This window comes from Callorhinus ursinus, unplaced genomic scaffold (assembly GCF_003265705.2).
Source record: "Callorhinus ursinus isolate GAN/ISIS: 27379988/994484 unplaced genomic scaffold, GSC_fseal_2.0 scaffold1, whole genome shotgun sequence".
In the NCBI taxonomy this organism is placed as follows: domain Eukaryota; kingdom Metazoa; phylum Chordata; class Mammalia; order Carnivora; family Otariidae; genus Callorhinus; species Callorhinus ursinus.
The window spans coordinates 71,438,621-71,455,890 of record NW_027397063.1 but is presented as its reverse complement, the minus strand read 5'-3'; the positions used below and the strand labels follow the sequence as shown (position 1 = coordinate 71,455,890).

General features: G+C 42.5%; 1 protein-coding gene across 1 annotated transcript in view; it reads right to left on the bottom strand.

The window, feature by feature from the left end:
• ETV5 (ETS variant transcription factor 5) overlaps positions 1-17,270 on the bottom strand; it is a 57,961-nt gene that overhangs the window by 13,134 nt on the left and 27,557 nt on the right. The window contains exons 6-9 of the mRNA XM_025877132.2: positions 17,069-17,198; positions 15,864-16,151; positions 4,408-4,667; positions 2,329-2,388 (exon numbers count right to left, since the gene is read on the bottom strand). Of these exons, the coding sequence (XP_025732917.1) occupies positions 2,329-2,388; positions 4,408-4,667; positions 15,864-16,151; positions 17,069-17,198 (738 nt within the window). The remainder of the gene's footprint in view (positions 1-2,328; positions 2,389-4,407; positions 4,668-15,863; positions 16,152-17,068; positions 17,199-17,270) is intronic.

Below are 17,270 nucleotides of genomic sequence, written 5' to 3'. Positions count from 1 at the left end.
AAAAGATTTAAGAATACAATGCTAGCTTTTAAGTCAGGGTTTCAGCGACTCCTATGATAAATTTATTTTCCAGTCTGGTACTAGGAAACTGACTCTTATGACAAATTGTTATATTTTATATTATCAACGAGAATTACATAATCCCTTTTCTTCCTTCCTTCTTTTCTTCCTTCCTTTTTTTTTTTTTTTTTTGCCTTGGCTGCCAGGAAGCTATAAATTTCCTGACTTTCCATTTGGATTTTGACACTCCAGTGATGTTTTAATGGCCTCATTATAAAGTCATTATAAGTAAACTCCTTCAAAGTTTACACATCTGTCAAACTTGCCGTGTTATTTTTAGTGCTGTTCTTCCTGTTCTTCCTCTAGGTAAGGATAATACATTCACAGCATACAGGAAAAAAAATGTAAATCTCAATGAAATTCTAGGTTTGGTTTTCAAACCAATCAGATGAGGGCCTGCCCATGAGTGTCGTTTCGGTGTATCTGCGGTTTCTAGTCACTGCCCCACAAGCTCCTCGAAAACATCTGCAAAATGCTGTTGGCTTAAGTGAAATTAAGTCAGCTGAATTGGCCCCAGCAGTTACAGCAGTTGTGGGCACAACCACCCCACCACTCAAAGGTGGCAGGAAGGAAGAACCTGTTTGAGGGGCCCAGTGGAGAGGAAAGATTTACCCGCCCCGCAGAGATTCCAGGTGAACGAGCACTAAGGCAGGATGGCTATCTCAGTAACCGCAGATGCCAATCAGAAACACTTGTCTCACTAACTGGCATCCATGGTGAAGCCTACAGAAGAAGGAAGGAGAAGCCACATCATGGTAATTTAGAGTAATTAAGAATGCAGGTCTCTTTGAAACTAGCTTCTCCGATGCATGGGGGGGCGGTCAGGGAGAGGAATGGGAAAGAGTAGGGGGAAAACACACAAACTCTCCAGATATTGTGTGTGTAGTAAGCAGTCCAATGCTTTACTAAAAATATTTCCTGTAAGAGCATGCTCCTTTCTAAATGTTGTAATTATGCACAATGTTTTCCTCCTTCTCTTCCCCCACTCCCTCCCAGTTTGCCTGCTGCAGACATCAGTTGCTGCCGCAGAAACATTTGGGAACCTGGAAGAGAGCCCCACACAGCTGTGCCGATCGATCACAGTCAGAGGTCCGGTAGACAGCTCTTCCTTCCCAGGGCTGGACAAACACTCAGAATATTCTCGGGCACGCAGCGCAACCCCACTGGGTGTTCCCTCTCACCAGGTCAGCGGGAAGCAGCTACCCATAGAAATCACGCTTGTGAAACAATCACTTAAAAGACAGCAGATGCTTCCTAGTACTGTTTTATGAGCTTTTCAGTCCTCCTTGGATGCACACTGGAATCACCTGGGGACCTTTAAAAAGGACTAATGCCTAAGCCCCACCCCAGAATTTCTGATTTACTTGTTCTGAGTGAAGCTCAGACACCAAAAGTTTTAAAAGCTCCCAGCTGATTCTAACGTGCAACCAAAGCTGCGACTCCCCATGCTAGAGTAGTTCTCAAAACTGAGCGTGTATCAGGACCCCCTGGAAGGCGTGTCACAACCCAGAGTGCTGGGCCCCTGGAGCCTCTGAGTCAGTAGTGTGGGGTGGGTCCCGAGAACCTGCATTTCCAACAGATCCCAGGTGAAGCTGATGCCATGGGTTTGGGGAATCACACTGCCCTGGGTATTTAAGGACAGATGTATAGGACAAAAAACAACTCAGTCGTTAGGCGTCTGCCTTCAGCTTGGGTCATGATCCCAGGGTGCTGGGATCGAGCCCTGCATCGGGCTCCCTGCTCGGCAGGAAGCCTGCTTCTCCCTCTCCCACTCCCCCTGCTTGTGTTCCCTCTCTTGCTGTGTTTCTCTCTGTCAAATAAATCAATAAGTAAATCTTTAGGACAAAAAACAAGATGTACTTCTGGGGAAAATGTTCTAAGAAAAAAACCCTTCCCCGTTTCAGTGTTCAGAGAAGTCCTAAATGTACCATCTCAAGTGTTCACACATTCCCAAGTTCTAGTTCAGGCTGATAATGTTATAAACAGCTACATACACCTCCCTGGATGGAAATGGGGAAACCAGATTGGTTTATTTTTTCTTCATATTATCCCGTGACCTCTGAAAAGTGAGAGTCATTACTATTGAAAATGATGGTGGCCCTCACTGCATTCAGGAGTGTGCCTCAAAATAACTGAAGGTTACCATCAATTAGCTCTCATTTTCATGACTTAAGAAAGGTTTAACCTATCTATGATCCCAAATCTTAGCCTGGAAGCTGAGAAATTTTAAGCTTGCTTGAATATTATTTTTTTTTAAAAGTTACTTACCTTCATGGCTGCTGGAGAAATACCCCCCTCTGATATAGGACGACTGGCAGTTAGGCACTTCTGAAAGAGAAACAGACACCCACTCTGTCAGTAGCTTCTGTAGGTGAGTCAGCACATCTCTTGAACTGCAGCCCCTAGACTTTCTCCTGCTCCCAGATCATGTCTTTCTGGTCTTGACCTGGGAGAGAGGTGCCACCCTAACAGGCAACATAGGCAACACCATCACCCACCATTTGAAAGTAGGACTCTTGGCTCCTGATCAAGAGAACGAGGAGGAAAATATGATGCTTCATTCTTATAACTTGTTCATTACAGAAATTAGTTAACACCAAATCCGGGGAGAGAGTTAATGGTATAAAAAGAAACTGGCTTTCAAAAGGCCGAGCTTGGCCTTCTGTCTCTACTGACTCAGGGGCTTTGGGGGTTAGAGCGGGATGAGGGGTGCTTTAGATCTTTCCCAATTTGCTCCCCTTTACAGCCGGTGGTCACATCCAATTCTGCGCCAATGGATGAGGGTCCTTTTCAGGCCGAAGAAGTTAGGGGATTTGAGGTTAGGAAGCGAGAGCAGGGCCATTTGCAAGGACGTTTCCCCATGCTGGAGGTGTTGGAATGAAACCCGAACTCAAGTGAGCTCTTTTTCAAGCATCAGGTTATCCAGGTGTCCACTGAGAGGAAAGCCGGTGGGTTGAGTTGTGCCCATGTGGGACACATGAATTGCAGATATGGTAGTATCAGCTGAGTGTCTTGCTTTAAGTGGGGTGGGTATGGTGGGGTGGGGTGAAAAAACTCTTCAGGACAGATTAAAATGTCAATCCCCAAGGAAAAATATTGCTGGTCATGGCTGTTCCTGAGAAAAATACATCAAAGCTTTCAGGAGGAATGCCAGTGGGAATTTTACAAGCTATCAATACCTATACGCTTGGTAATTTTTTTTATCATAAAGCAACAGATGTCTCCCTTCTGTCTACCTCCCAGCCTTTCCCATAATCCATTTCTGCCTGAATTGAGCAATCTATGTATTATATCTCCCAGAAGGCCAAGAGCAAACTATATAGCCTGTTCCATTTGCAAAAGTCATTCAAATACATACTGCCCCACCCCTCCCCAGGGTCTTCCAAGAAAAACACCCATGGAAAAGGCTGAAAACCTACCCACCACCCTCAAATTCCTTTAGTACCAACTGCAAGAAAAGAGTGAGAAAGTTTAAGTAATTTCTGAAAGAAGAGGAAAAGAAGAGGAGGAAACAGTTTCTAAATGTGCCAAATGCAGAATTCCAATTCTTCTTACCCCTAATGATCTCATTTAATATGCCTGGTCTATAAGATACGTAGTTCGTGAATGAGCATGTGGGGTGGCGGAGGAGGAGGGGGGACCCCCCAAGTACAGCTTAAACTTCTTGATATGCTTATGTTTCTAGACAAGAGGTAACCCACAACCAGACAATGGGTGCCCTGATGTTACCTCTCCCTGTGTACATCAGCAGCCTGTGAAGGCCACCGGGAACTTGCCCAGATGAAAGCAATCCAATAGGGCAGTGAATCCCATGAGGCAATCAGCAAGACAGCCTTTTCCATGTTGTACCCAGCACCCCCTACAGTCATGACATACTAGGTGATTTCTCAGAATACCATTCATTTCAAGAATAGAAAGAATCCCATCCTACGTGTAAGACTCTCTTCCTTATGCTCATATTGGGAGTTTGTGAGTCTACTCTATTCAAAAGGAAAGCCGTAAAGCTAGGGGCAAGGACTAAAATGCAGAAATGATATTTCCTAGGTCCAGTGACCCTTAGATAACAGGTCTTAAAAAGGGCACCGCCACGATTGGGTCTTTAGGCTTGGACTCAGAGGTGTGCTCCCCACCACTTTTGAAAAACTACTGCACTTCTTCCCACTGGATGGCTTTTCTGTTTTGTTTTGTATTTAGTTATGAAGGAACAAGTCGGCTTTAGTAGCTCCTAAGTTCTTTGAGGGTGATTTTTTATAAAACTATTCCCTAAAGCCCTGTACATATAAGACAATAACGACCAGACAGATCAATGAGAGAACGAAGAGAGAAGTGGTATGAGTCTGTGCTAACCTGAATCAACGCAGTAATCCCGGGGCTCCTGCTTGATTCCCATTGGTGACTGGAACCCATGTGCCGGGGGGCCTGGCATGCCTGGGACCCCATGTTCATAGAGTGGATCATGGTATTCTTGTTTGAATCCCTGAGGGGGCGGGGGAGCTGCAGGGACAATCGGTTCTGACATTTGCCGGTGGTAATTGGGGCGATTATCTCCAGGAACTCCCGACTGAGGAGGGAAGGGGTGGCAGGGTTCTGACAGTTGTCTCTGAAATCTGCAAGAAGAAAGTAGTTATAGTTGTTAGCTAAGAACATGATATATGCTTACTCTGATTTAGCACTGGGAATTAGAAGTTCGGATAAATGAAATTATTTGCAAAGCACTTATTAATGCCTATTTCTGAACATTTTACCCTCTTCCCAAAATTAGAGGGCATATTTCAGACCTCTTGAGTCAGGGAGTGGCAAAAAAGCAATGACACAGTAGCCTCTTGTCTCCCGTGCATGTTTATTTCATACAGTCCCACTGTACAGATGGGCCAGGTTATGTGTCTAAATATATAAGACCACTTACTTGTAAATAGGACTAACATATACATATGTTTATTAGTTCATTCCTTCTTTTACCTGTAGATAGAATCAAATTTTAAAGACCAAAGAGTACAAATTGACCAGTTAGAAAATGTGATTTAAAAAATCCTGTTCATAAAGCAATGAAAAACAGAAAATCTCTAGGAATAATCAGGAAATGTGTAGGCCATATAAGAATAAAACCTTAAAACTGTTTTTTTTTAAAAAGATTTTATTTATTTATTTGAGAGAGAGAATGAGAGAGAGCGTGAGGGGGGGAGGGTCAGAGGGAGAAGCAGACTCCCCGCCGAGTGGGAAGCCCAATGAGGGACTCGATCCCGGGACTCCAGGATCATGACCGGAGCCGAAGGCAGTTGCTTAAGCAACTGAGCTACCCAGGCACCCCAAAACTGTTTTCTGAGGAAAAGAAAGAGAATTTAATTAAAGAGAAAACATTTAGAGGACTTTGAAGCTATTGATTCACTGACAATTATTCTTTAAAAGCAATGCCTTCCCAATCAACTTGATAAAATGATTCTATACTTTATTTAAAATAGTAAACAATTTTTGAAAAGAAGTAACGATCTATTAGATATTCACAAATTTTCTAAAACTGCAATCATTAAAACAGCAATACAAGGAATGAAAGATAGGTATATCTAAGGAATTGAATGGGAAGTCAAAAACTTTCAGGTATACTCTAAAGTTTACTACTTGTTAAGGTTAGCATTTCAAATTAGTGGGGGGAAGGTCCCTGTTTTATACCACATGTCAACATAAATTTCATGGATTTCAAGGTTTCAATGTGAAACCTTAATGACCGAGAAAATATATGTGGAAACACATAATCTGAGTGAGGGAAAACCTTTTTACACATCATACCAACAGTGGAAATCATCAAGATAAATATGGATATTCCTCATTGTATAAATTTCTACAGTTCAAAAAACACCAGAAACAAAATCAAAAGAAAACAAACTGAGGAGAATGTCTCTAACAGTCAGAACACATCAGAAACAAAAACCAAAAACAAAACAAGCTGGAGAAAAATCTCTAACAGGTACAGCGATATTGCTACATAAGCAGCTTTTAAAAATCAGTGGAGAATGAATATCCCAGTAGGAAAAAATGGGTGACAGACATAAATAGGAAAATCACTAAAGAAGAAATACTAACGATCGTAAACAAACGGGAAGTTCAACGTCATTAGTGATCAAAAAAGTACTGAGAGAGAAAAGGTTTGTTCTGGTTACTTGGAGGATGAATCGGTAGTTAATAGATCTGTGCCTGGCACATAAAAAGCACTGAAATCACAAATATGATGGATGAGATCTAGTTACAGGGATGGTCACCAGTGCAAGCCCTCCAACAAGGGAACTGGCTAAGCACATTGTGATATAGCTCTTTAGTTGAGAGCAACAATCAAATATGATGTAATACACAAATATGTAAGAACCTGGGAAGATATTTTTGACATACTGTGGAAGTTACAAAGAACATCAAATTTTTGCAAAAGTAAAAATTATTTATGAACAAAAGTATGGTGTACAAATCTTGGAGAGGGCTGCGTAAGTAAATGTGAATACTGTTTACCTTTGGTTGGTTATGATATTAGGGGATTTTCTTCTTTTGCTCATCTACAGCTTAATAAATATACACTACCATATAATAAGACAGAACAATAAAAGCCTTTTGTTATTAATTGAATAGCATTAATATCCTTCAGCTGTCAGAAAAATCCGAAAGTACGTCAACTGCACTTTCTCTGTTGGAAGGGCAGTATAGTAAAAGGGAAAGTGAGAGAGGGCAAATTTTTTTGGCTTCAGTTTCCTCATCTGTAACATGGGGATGCATTATGCATCAAAATGCTACTGGAATGATAAAATAAAATCATGTCTACAAAGCATGGCTTGTACCACAGCTGTATGCACTAACAGACTTCAGGAGGATGGGTGTAGAAGTTCGAGACGGCAACCCTCAAGGTGAGGTCTCGATCCATGAAATATGTATAAGACACTCACCTCTGTGCGTAAAGAAAAGCAGCTGTGAATATATGCCCTCGGGTAGAAAGCAGGAGCCGAGGTTCAGGTTCAAAAATAAAAAATTTACAACAATGGATTCCAGTGGGTTATTTAAAATCAACAATAGAATCCTGTAATATTAAGGTCTTACTCTAATTTTCACTTGAATCCTATGAACAGCTTTCATAAAATAACTTGAATTTGATTTGAATCAATCTGTGGCAACAGGTGGCCAACAGATTTCTGGAATATCAAGACTCAAAATCTTCCCCTGAAGAGATTTGGATGCAGAGGAAACACTGTTTAGATCAGGGTCTAGCAAGGCACTCAACTCACTCTGTGGGGATCCCTACTACCTTACCAAAAGCAGTGCTGCGAGGTCGTGTCATAACAGGAAGATCACCAAAGAGTTTTACATATGCTTGTCCCTTTATCCCAGATGCCAACGGCATCAGAATCTGCCTGGCCAAGGTCCTGAACAAGCTGTACAAACCGTATTAGGTTTGCACGGGGTTGAGAGCCTTTCCCAGCGGGGCTGAACGCCTTACGGGGGAACTCCTTCAGGAATGCGGATTTTCGAGGTTGCTGTTATTTAAGGAAACCCTTCCAGGGTCTTTGAAGAAGTGTAAATTTGAAACCCAGGTTTAGGCTTAACGTTTAGAATATAGGCAGCAGCGGCCCACTGCAAGCCTGACTTTTTTGAAGCGAATTCTGAAGAAGTGGGCAGAAAAGAAAGACGAAGATATTCTCAAGGCCTTATTTTTATCAAGTACCAAACCTCCCAGCCAAGTACTAACCAGGCCCAACCCTGCTTAGCTTCCGAGATCAGACCTTACACCAGCAGGAAGGAACAGTAACAAAGGCACCCATCTTCCACATTCTCTCCCCTCTGCCACCATCTTGGCTCCTTCAAAGGTGACCTCCACAAATCACTTCCTCTGATGGCTCAAGGAGGGCGCAGAACCGCTCAGTTCTGTAACCAGAGCCCCTGCAGCTGACAGGCCCAAGCCCTTCACTTCCTCCCGGTGCCTAACTTCTTACCTTCCAGAATGAAACTCTAGAGTCGGCCTGGTACGGCCTCTTTAGGAAGAGGTACTTCCATATGGGTACCAGCCAGCAGCCCCTGCCCCTCCCTCAAGTCCCACTTTAAGGGTGCTTGGAGCTTAGGGGCCGGGGATCTGCAGAACAGATTCTATAATTGGGATGGTTCAGTCCTGGTTTGTTTTGAGGGAGTGGCATGGCAAAGGGGATCTTAAGGGTAGGTCACAAAACCAACATATTTGGAGAAAGATTCACTCAGAGCTTGTGGCTGATAATGGCTTTTATTTGCAGAGATCAGTAAAGTAATTCCGCTCTTGTCCTCAAAATACATTCTGTGAACTTTACTCACTGACCTTCATTTGAACCCCCTTCCCCTTTCCGCAATGCTTTTGAAGTATCTAAGAATGTGTTGTATATATAATACGGCTAGGACAAAATGCCTCTTGTTTACTGAGGCAGGCAATCGTTTTCAGTGGAGGAGCCGCTTGGTTCCTCACAAACCCCTTCTTCTGCTCACCCCCTCCCTCCTCCCTCCCACACCCGCCATCCCAGCAGAACTCCTCAGGCCGTAGTGAACTCACAGTTGGTAGTTGGTTGGTGAGCAAAAGGAGATTTCCGACTATCAAGTGAGCTTAAATTCAATAGGTTACAGATTAAGGCTTTTTCGGTGCCAGTTTATTTAAAGAACCAGTTATTTATTTATTTGTCAGATTTATATAGCGCCTTTCCTCCCAAGAGCTCACCCACGCTACCAACATTTGGTTTACGTTATGAAAACCGTTAGATGCTTTTTCTGCATTTCCTTTTCGGTTTCTGCTGCCAACACACAGAGTAAACACAATGCTTAGAGGAAGAAAGGAGAAAAGTGTGGATTTGACGAAGGCTACACAGTGGCTACGGATGCCAGGTAAAGTAGCCGGGGCTCAGAGAGGCCGGCAGGGAGATGATAACATAAAATCGGCCAAGAAACCAACACCATGTACTTAACGTTTCCATTAAGGCTAAGAGAAGACAGAACAGGGAAGCAGCACAGCCGGGTACGGGGCTGTGGCGGTGAAGGCAGAAGATCCTGGGCTGAAATCCAATCTTTACCACTTACCGGCTGTGTGACCTTGGGTGAGTTATGTAACTGCTCTGAGCCTCATTTTCCTTATCAATAAAGTAAGGACAACCAGGATACCTGTCCAAAGGTTTGTTGTAAAGGTTACAAACGCTAGTGCATGAAACAGGGCCTAGCTCGCTGTTCTCAGTATACATTACCTTCAAACACCACCATCAACTGCCCATCTCCTCCCCCACCCCCCAACAAGCAAAATTCAGAAGCTAGACAACTGTAAGGGGAAATTAAGGAATTGGGAGAAAACTACCACATATACATAACAGAGTCCACTAGTTGCCTACCCAATATCCACTCTCCTTTCTCAGAATGAAAATGCTGATTTTTATTCCCATTTATTTCACACTAATGTTTACTTTCCTGCCATATTCCAAGAGCCAGACACTGTTACCAAACAGAACTCGAACACTCCCTGAAAGCACACTACAGAACTCTGAAAAAGCTCTCAGGGCTCTGTGAGGTCTGTCAGCACTGCCTCGACTCAAATTTGGCCCAACTAAACTGTGACACAACACTGATAGATGAGGAACAAAATATGTCCTTTAAAGGCCTAGATGTTTGTCTGATTTCCTAACATCAAACACAGAAGGAAGACGGGGATGGAAATACAGGATGTCCTCAGAATATCAGCTGGTGAGAGTATTATTAGCTTTATATGTACAACACTAATACGTCTGATGATGAAAAGATTAGGGATAAAGGGAGCTTTACACGGTAAAAACTCACCCTTAACCAATGAAGCAACAGAAGTTTCTAAGCTGTGCTATCCACATCATTTTAGGAAGATTCCTTTACGGAATACGACAGTGATCTTTAAAAAGTGTCACAGAAGCTAGCATTTACTGAGCACCTTCTCTGTGCCAGTACGACGTCATTTAATCCACCCGATGATTCTGTGTGGTAAGTAACTAGCATTCTCCCATTTTCAGATGAAGAAACCAAAGCTTAGACAAAGTGAAGTCATACAGATAGGAAGGTCATACAGATAGGAAGTAGCAGAGGTGGGATTCAATCTCAGGCCCAACTCCAGAGCCTATACTGTTTCTATAACTACTTTTGAATACTCTCTTGATGATATTTAAATAAAAATCATATAGTCCAGACAGCTAGAAAACTCCCATATGTTTGGAAATTAAGAAATATATTTTTAAAGAACTACAGGATTGAGAGAAAAAAAGAAAACACTTAGAACTGAGCTTTTAAATTAAATCAGAATTTTAATTTAAATCAGAACTTGAGGGATGCAGCTAAAATGCAGGACTTGGGTAGGGAAATCAAATAACTGATTGTCCAAATCAGGACATTTGGGGGAGTAAAAAGGAAAGCTATGAGCAATAACTTCCATTAGGCATAAACCATAAGTGACCTGGGACAAACTCCAATATGTGGTCATCCCAGCCTTAGGAGAAGTTTTATTTGGTTATATGTTATACTATAAAGAAACAAAGCTAAAAAATTAATGAGTGAATCATCCAACCAAAGCAGTTAGGAAAAGAAAAACAATGAAAGAAAGTAGAAAGAATAAAAAATTTTAGTAAGAGCAGAGAGAAATCAACGAAATAGAAAACATCTAATAGAGAGGATGAATAAAACCAAAGTTGATTTGTTGAAAAGACAGATGATATTGTCTGCCAAGGACTAACTAGAGATTTTATGGCAATTAACTGTAAAACTCAGACAAAATGGAAAAATTCCCAGAAAAAGTAATTTATTAAATTCACTCAACTAAATAGAAATTCAGAGCAAGACCAGAAAAGTGAAGATGCTTAACTGGTAATTAAAAGTCTGCCCACAAGGAAAGTATCAGGCCCAAATGATTTTTCTGGTAAATTCTTCCAAAAATTCAAGGAATAAAGAATTCCAGTTTCACATGTGCTATTCTGGTATACATAAAAAGGAGGACACCCTCTACTCATTTGAGGAGAGTAACTTCAATGCTAAAACCCAACAAGGATAATATAAGAAAAAAATTATACCTTATTCTCAATCGTAAACACGGAGGCAGAAGTTCTCAATATATGTTAGAATAAAAAGTGCAGCAAAAAATGTAACACATAACACATAAGTTAGGTTTAGCACATGAATACAAGGTTAGTTTCATATAAACCAATGTAGCTCACTACATTAAGAAATGGAAGGAGAAAATTCATTTGATGATGTCAATAGACAGAAAACATGTTTGATAAAATTCGATATCCATTCATATTAAAAACTCTGAGTAAACTAGGAATAGAAGGAAATTTCCTTGAGCTTGATACAAGGTAAGCTAAAAACAATCCCTCTTAAGATTCAAAACTAAAAACACCCCTCACTCTAACCATTAGAAGTACATCATTCAGTCTGTCGCAGAAGGTTCTATTAAGCATCTCCGAAACTCAGTTTCGGATCCCAAAGTGAATTTGTGCTGCCATACATAACATGCTATTAACAGCAGTGTGTGGAGAAGGGATGCGTCAGACACATTCACTTCATTCCAGGCCAGGCTACAGATATGACTCACAGTCAGGTTCTTCCCTCTCTAAAAACTACAAAATCTGAAGGACAAAAATTGCCGTTCAATGGCAATTTATTGGGGATGGACTTTAAGGGAGGAAGTAGAAACAACAGAAAGCCTTGAGTATATTAAATCTCTTAAATCTGTACAGCATCTTCAGGGAATGAATAGTTATCTATCAAATCACAATTCCACCAAACGTAAGCTCATTCCTTTAAGCTTTGAAGATGTGATCATAACCACTGAGGGAGAGAACTTTCTCGAACAGGTTAGGTTACTCACATAACTGACCCTTTCTTGATGACTCTGGGGAATTCTATTCTATCAGTTCAGCAGGACAGCCTATGACAATACTGATCCCTTGGGGAACATCAAGAAGCAGAGGATTTTTCCACCAGCAGTACTGTCTTAAATGCTGTCATTTCTTGAGATCTGCCTCTTGATGCTAGTGAGAGAGCAGCGTATTCCAAAATTTTTAGATGATAAATTTCCTAGCAGAACCTCTTCAGTTGAATTGTGGGGACTCCTTCAACTTGAGATGTAATAAGAAATAGTTTAACAGAGGACAAAATCATACCTGGCCAGTACGATGGGTATAACATAGGAACATTTTCTAAATTCCTCCACTTAGCCTATGTAAACATCATAAGCGGCACGATGAAAGAACTTTTGAGATCGGGATGGCTGAACGAAAAATATGCCTCCTCTTTAAGGAGCAGCTGGTCTTTAAGGATAAATGGAACATGTCTCAACATGCCAAATTACATGTTTTTTTTTTTTTTTTCCTCCTTGAGGGGGAGGAAATCACGAATATAAATCATGGCTTCCAAACACAGTATTTATCTTCTAAAAATAACTTATGAGTTGTGAAAAATTATATACTAAGATTATATAGAACATTAAGAATGTACTTTTGAATAGATTATATTTTATTTGTTTAAAGTATAATTCTAGCAAACTGCTATCACTATCAATAAACATACACCGAGGACAAGTAAGATACTGGGCTGAGAAGGTTCTAAATCATGGTTTTTAAACCTCAAAAAGTTTATTCAACTGCAGAGGCATACTGTGAGCAAAACAAAAAAGATAACTGTCACAACATGAGTTTAGACGAGTAAAATAGGAATTCAGTAGGATTTTGTAATGTAAAACAAGGATAGAGTTCTGGTAGTTTAAGAGAATGTTAGCAACAACCCCCCCCTCCCCAAATCATAACCAAAACAAATGGTGCAGTTATAAATGCTTTGGTTTCTAAATGTAGGCCCCTGTAGTTGGCTATGTGACCATTAGGAAGTCCCTTAGCTGCTCTGAGGCCTGATATTCTTATCTGTGGAATAGGGTTTTTTACTCTGCTTTTGTTAGAGGATTGTTAAAAAGCTCAAATAAGACTATTTCCTGGGGCGCCTGGGTGGCTCAGTTGGTTAAGCATCTGACTTCGGCTCAGGTCATGATCTCAGGGTCCTGGGATCAGGGCCCCATGTCGGGCCCCATAATCAGCAGAGAGTCTACTTCTCTCTCTCCCTTTGTCCCTCCTCCGCTCAGGCTCTTTCTCTCTCTCAAATAAAAAAATAAAATCTTAAAAAAAAAAAAGACTATTTCCTTCATATCTTACAAAATACCATGTATTTTTGGTAGGGGGTTACTTTTGAAGTAATATTCTTAGATTGCAATTAACAAAAAGTTAGCAAAGAACAAACTCTATTTACCAAAAAAGGTAATCTGCTCCATTTTAGGCAGGCATAATAATTAGGAGAGGTGGGGTTATGAGGCTTGTTATCATACACAAGTGCAATTACTATTACTTTTACAAAATCAGACCAAGGCTTTTAGTTTGCCTCATTTTCTGTGTGCTCTCTAGTATCTACAAGCAAAATCATTTGTCATGTCTTTGATGTACTTTGCATCACCCAAATAGCACATGGATACCATCATTAATAATAGACAAGGGCAATAAGAACAAAATTCAGAGTACTGGGTATTTGATACTTAGGCAAAAGGTGGGCTGGAGTAAGGATGGGGGTAGAAGAAACAGCTGGATCATGATTTCTCAAAGTATGACAATAAAATATCCAGGCCATGCTCCCAGACCCACCAACTGAAAAATCTGGGGCAGAGTAAGGAATCTGCATTTTTAATAAGCCCCTGGGGAAACTCCTGTACACTTGCAACTTTGCAACTACAGTGCCCTAGGGTAGAAGACTGAGTGTCCCAGTGTTGCTTTTCTTTTATCGATTTAGGACTTTGCCCTTCACCCCAGTTCTGTCATGGATCTCTGTATCAGCCCAGTGTGTGTGAGGTCTTTTTATTCTAGACCCACAGTCCTAATGGCAGAGTGCAGGGGAAGTAAGTCTAAGATACACAGGCAGATGTCAGGGAGGAATCCCCCTCTTAAAAGAAATACCTGGTTTCTGGTTCCTGCCTCTCTCTCTTTGGACACCTGAGGGCAGATAGTCCTACAGGTCAGGGATCAAACCTCCCCCTTTTGCGGGGAGGGGGCTGGGTAGCCTGGTGACAAACCTATTTCACCACTGAGACTAAGGCTTCCTGTCTGCCAGGGCGCCAAGAGGCCAAACATTCTCCTTACACAAGCCCTTTGGGTAAGAAACAGGGCTTGAGGGGGAACTATGAATAAAAGGGATTTATACATGGTATAACAAATACAAGGTTTGTTAGGTATTTCAAGGACCAAATATATGTCCCCCCCCTTCATCCCTCCTCCTCAATTATTAATCCTTGCAGGAAATCAGGAAGATACTATTTAAAAAGCACAAAACCAAAAAACTATTGAAATAGAAATGGTATCCAGGCCCGAGTGCACAAACTGGCAGTCTCGCAGAATGATTTTGCCCAGAGAGGTTTTGTTTAGTCTGCAAAGTGTTGCTGTTGTTTTTAATTTGAATTAGTTGCCAACTTAAAATACAAAACAAAACCACACAACCTGGAATTTTTACATGAAAATCCAATTTCCAAATTCTCCTGAAAAAGTGCAAGGCTGTTAACAAGGTAATAAACTGGCAAAGCTTGGTGGTAGCTGTCTCCTTCAGATGAACTCCCTCTTGAAACCAAGGCCCACCACTGAGCCAGCCCCCGAGTCAGCGCTCACCCCTTGGGCCCTATGTGTCATTGGTGTTCATGGCTCTTGGCCTCCCTAGGGGAATAAAGACTAACCAGCCAAATTATGCAGTTCTTCATGGCGACTTTCACAGCCAGGGAGACAGGGGATCAAAATCAGACAAGAATGCCTGCTTTCTTTTCTGTATTTCATCTAGAAATAAAGTGACCCCTGAGAAAATACCAGGAGGTATTTGGGTTGGACCAGGCCTGAGGAAAGTATACTCACACATCCTCCCTCTCCTGCCCCTCAGCCCCACCCCCAGCCAATGCAGAACAAGAAAGGGAGGAAGGAAATGCAATGGTCACCATCTTGCAACCCTTGGTAACATCACTGACAACTCCCCACCTATGTACGTCCCAGAGAGACTTGAAATAAAAAGACGGGTCTCCAGAACAGCCTATATAAAGGAAGGCCACAGGCATCCAAACTTCGAGAATACCTAGATAATGGACTTACAAGGCTGGGACCTACGAGGTTATTAAGTTTGGTGTTGTTAGAGTAGGTTGCCTTTCCACTTTAGTTTGTTTGATGAGTGAAAGACTCTGGGCAAGTTATTCCTGATGCCTCAGTTTCCTTATTAGGAACATAGAACCTACCTGGAGCAAAACCAGAAGATTTCTCTCTCAAACGTAGGTAATTACAAATAAGGTCTTTAGCTAATTTCCTGTTAAAATGTGTTAAAATCAGATGAGTAATGATATGTTTTGAAATTTAGCGATTTTCCCTAATACGTAAGTAAAATGTTAATAAAGTATTTGTGGGTAGCATAAACCCAAGTTCAATGCTAGTAGGCAGTATCCAGTGAGAAGCTAGGAAACCAGCCCTCGATGAGCATGGACAGACCGTCTAACCTGGTCAAGTCTTCTACCTCCATAATGGAGGGATGGTACTAACCATCTCTCCTTTATCTACTTCATAGATTGTCTGGAGTACCTCAACAACAGAGTGCTATATAAACAGGTCATATTCCTATTATTCATCTTACCTCACAAGATGCTTGAACGCAATGGGAACTTTACAGGTACCTGGCAAATACGACTGCTTCCTCTCTCCCCGTGGGGTAAAGGGGAGGGGATGGGGGCAGCGAAAGAACCCCAGATCAGCACCCACCTCTGTTCTGATGGATACTGGTTTTCAGGCATCATCTTTGGCATCTGCAGGGGCTGATGTGGTGGCCGGGGGACCGCAAAGGTTTGCTGCTGTGGTCCAGGTTCAGGAAGCGAGTGAGGGGCGGGGGCGGGGCCCACACCTGGGACCGGGCCAGCTGCAGGGGCGTGTGCAGAGGTGGGCAGAGTTGCCTGGGGTGGGGGGAATAGGGAGTTCTGATGGGTGGGGGGCGGGGGGGGGGGGGGAGGGGTTAATGGCTTGAACCCAGAGGGAGGCTTCCTATCATAGGCACTGTAAACAGAAAGAGAGAAGGAACCATTAAGCTGTGATGAAGCCATTAGCATGGTCGCCAGGTCCGGCAAGATGGCTAGGCTAGGTTACAGACCAAATCGCCAGGAAATGACAGCATTAACATAGTTAAATTGCTGGCAGCCCCGAGGGAATATTTGTACCTCTGAAAAGTGACAAATACTCTGCGTCACAGGGACTTGTTTAACACTTCTAGTGATTCTTCTCCAAGATAATTTTAGCCTCTGTTTCCGGTTTCCTTTTCCCCCCTTCTAAAAGCATTCTCCATGTATGTGTATGGAGGGATGGATGGGGTGGGGGGCAGAGTTTATGCCCTGGGGGGGTTTCTGGCCCCCCTCTCCCAATTGCTCCAGGGTCCCCAAGAAGTAGTCAGGACCTCTGTGGAAGATAAATTTCTGCCGTAACATGACTTGAATTAAGGACTCTTCTCCCCCTTTCCCAGGCAGTCTGTGTTTATCTTCTAGAGCAAAGAATGATTTAAAATTAAAGCTTCATTCCTGGGGCCTGGATATTCTTAAGTAAAGGGCACAGGCACGGGGACTTTTTCATATATTCTGATTTGAAGATTACTTCTTTGGTGCTTAAAGTTCACATTAACATATGATAGACATGAAGTATATATTCCCTCCCTAGAAGCCACAGATCAAATATCCCAGTATTCAAGGTTCTTTCCCTCAGGAGGGCTCAGTACCCCACGCGCTCAGTTCCCCCGTGGAGCCGGTTTCACAGTTTTGCTTTTCATGTTTTGCACAAAGGCCCCCGTCTGTACTGGCCTACACCTAGGGGACGACATTGCCATGGGAGAGGACTCTGAGCGCTACTCTGAGTGTCTGCTGGAGTCCTGGAAGCAGCCGGCCCCACGGCTCCTCTCCAGCCAGCCTTTCTCTGGCTTCACTTACCAATAGCTGTAGAGGCACTTTTCTCCATAGTTAGCACCGAGAGCCTGCTCGTGGCTGCAGGATGACAGCTCGGAGGAGGGGCTGTGCAGCTCCCGTTTGATCTTGGTTGGAGGTGGGGCATGAAGCACCACTGCAATCAGAAGGGGGGGGGGGGGGCGCGCGAGAGAGAGAGAGAGAGAGAGAGAGAGAGAGAGAGAGAGAG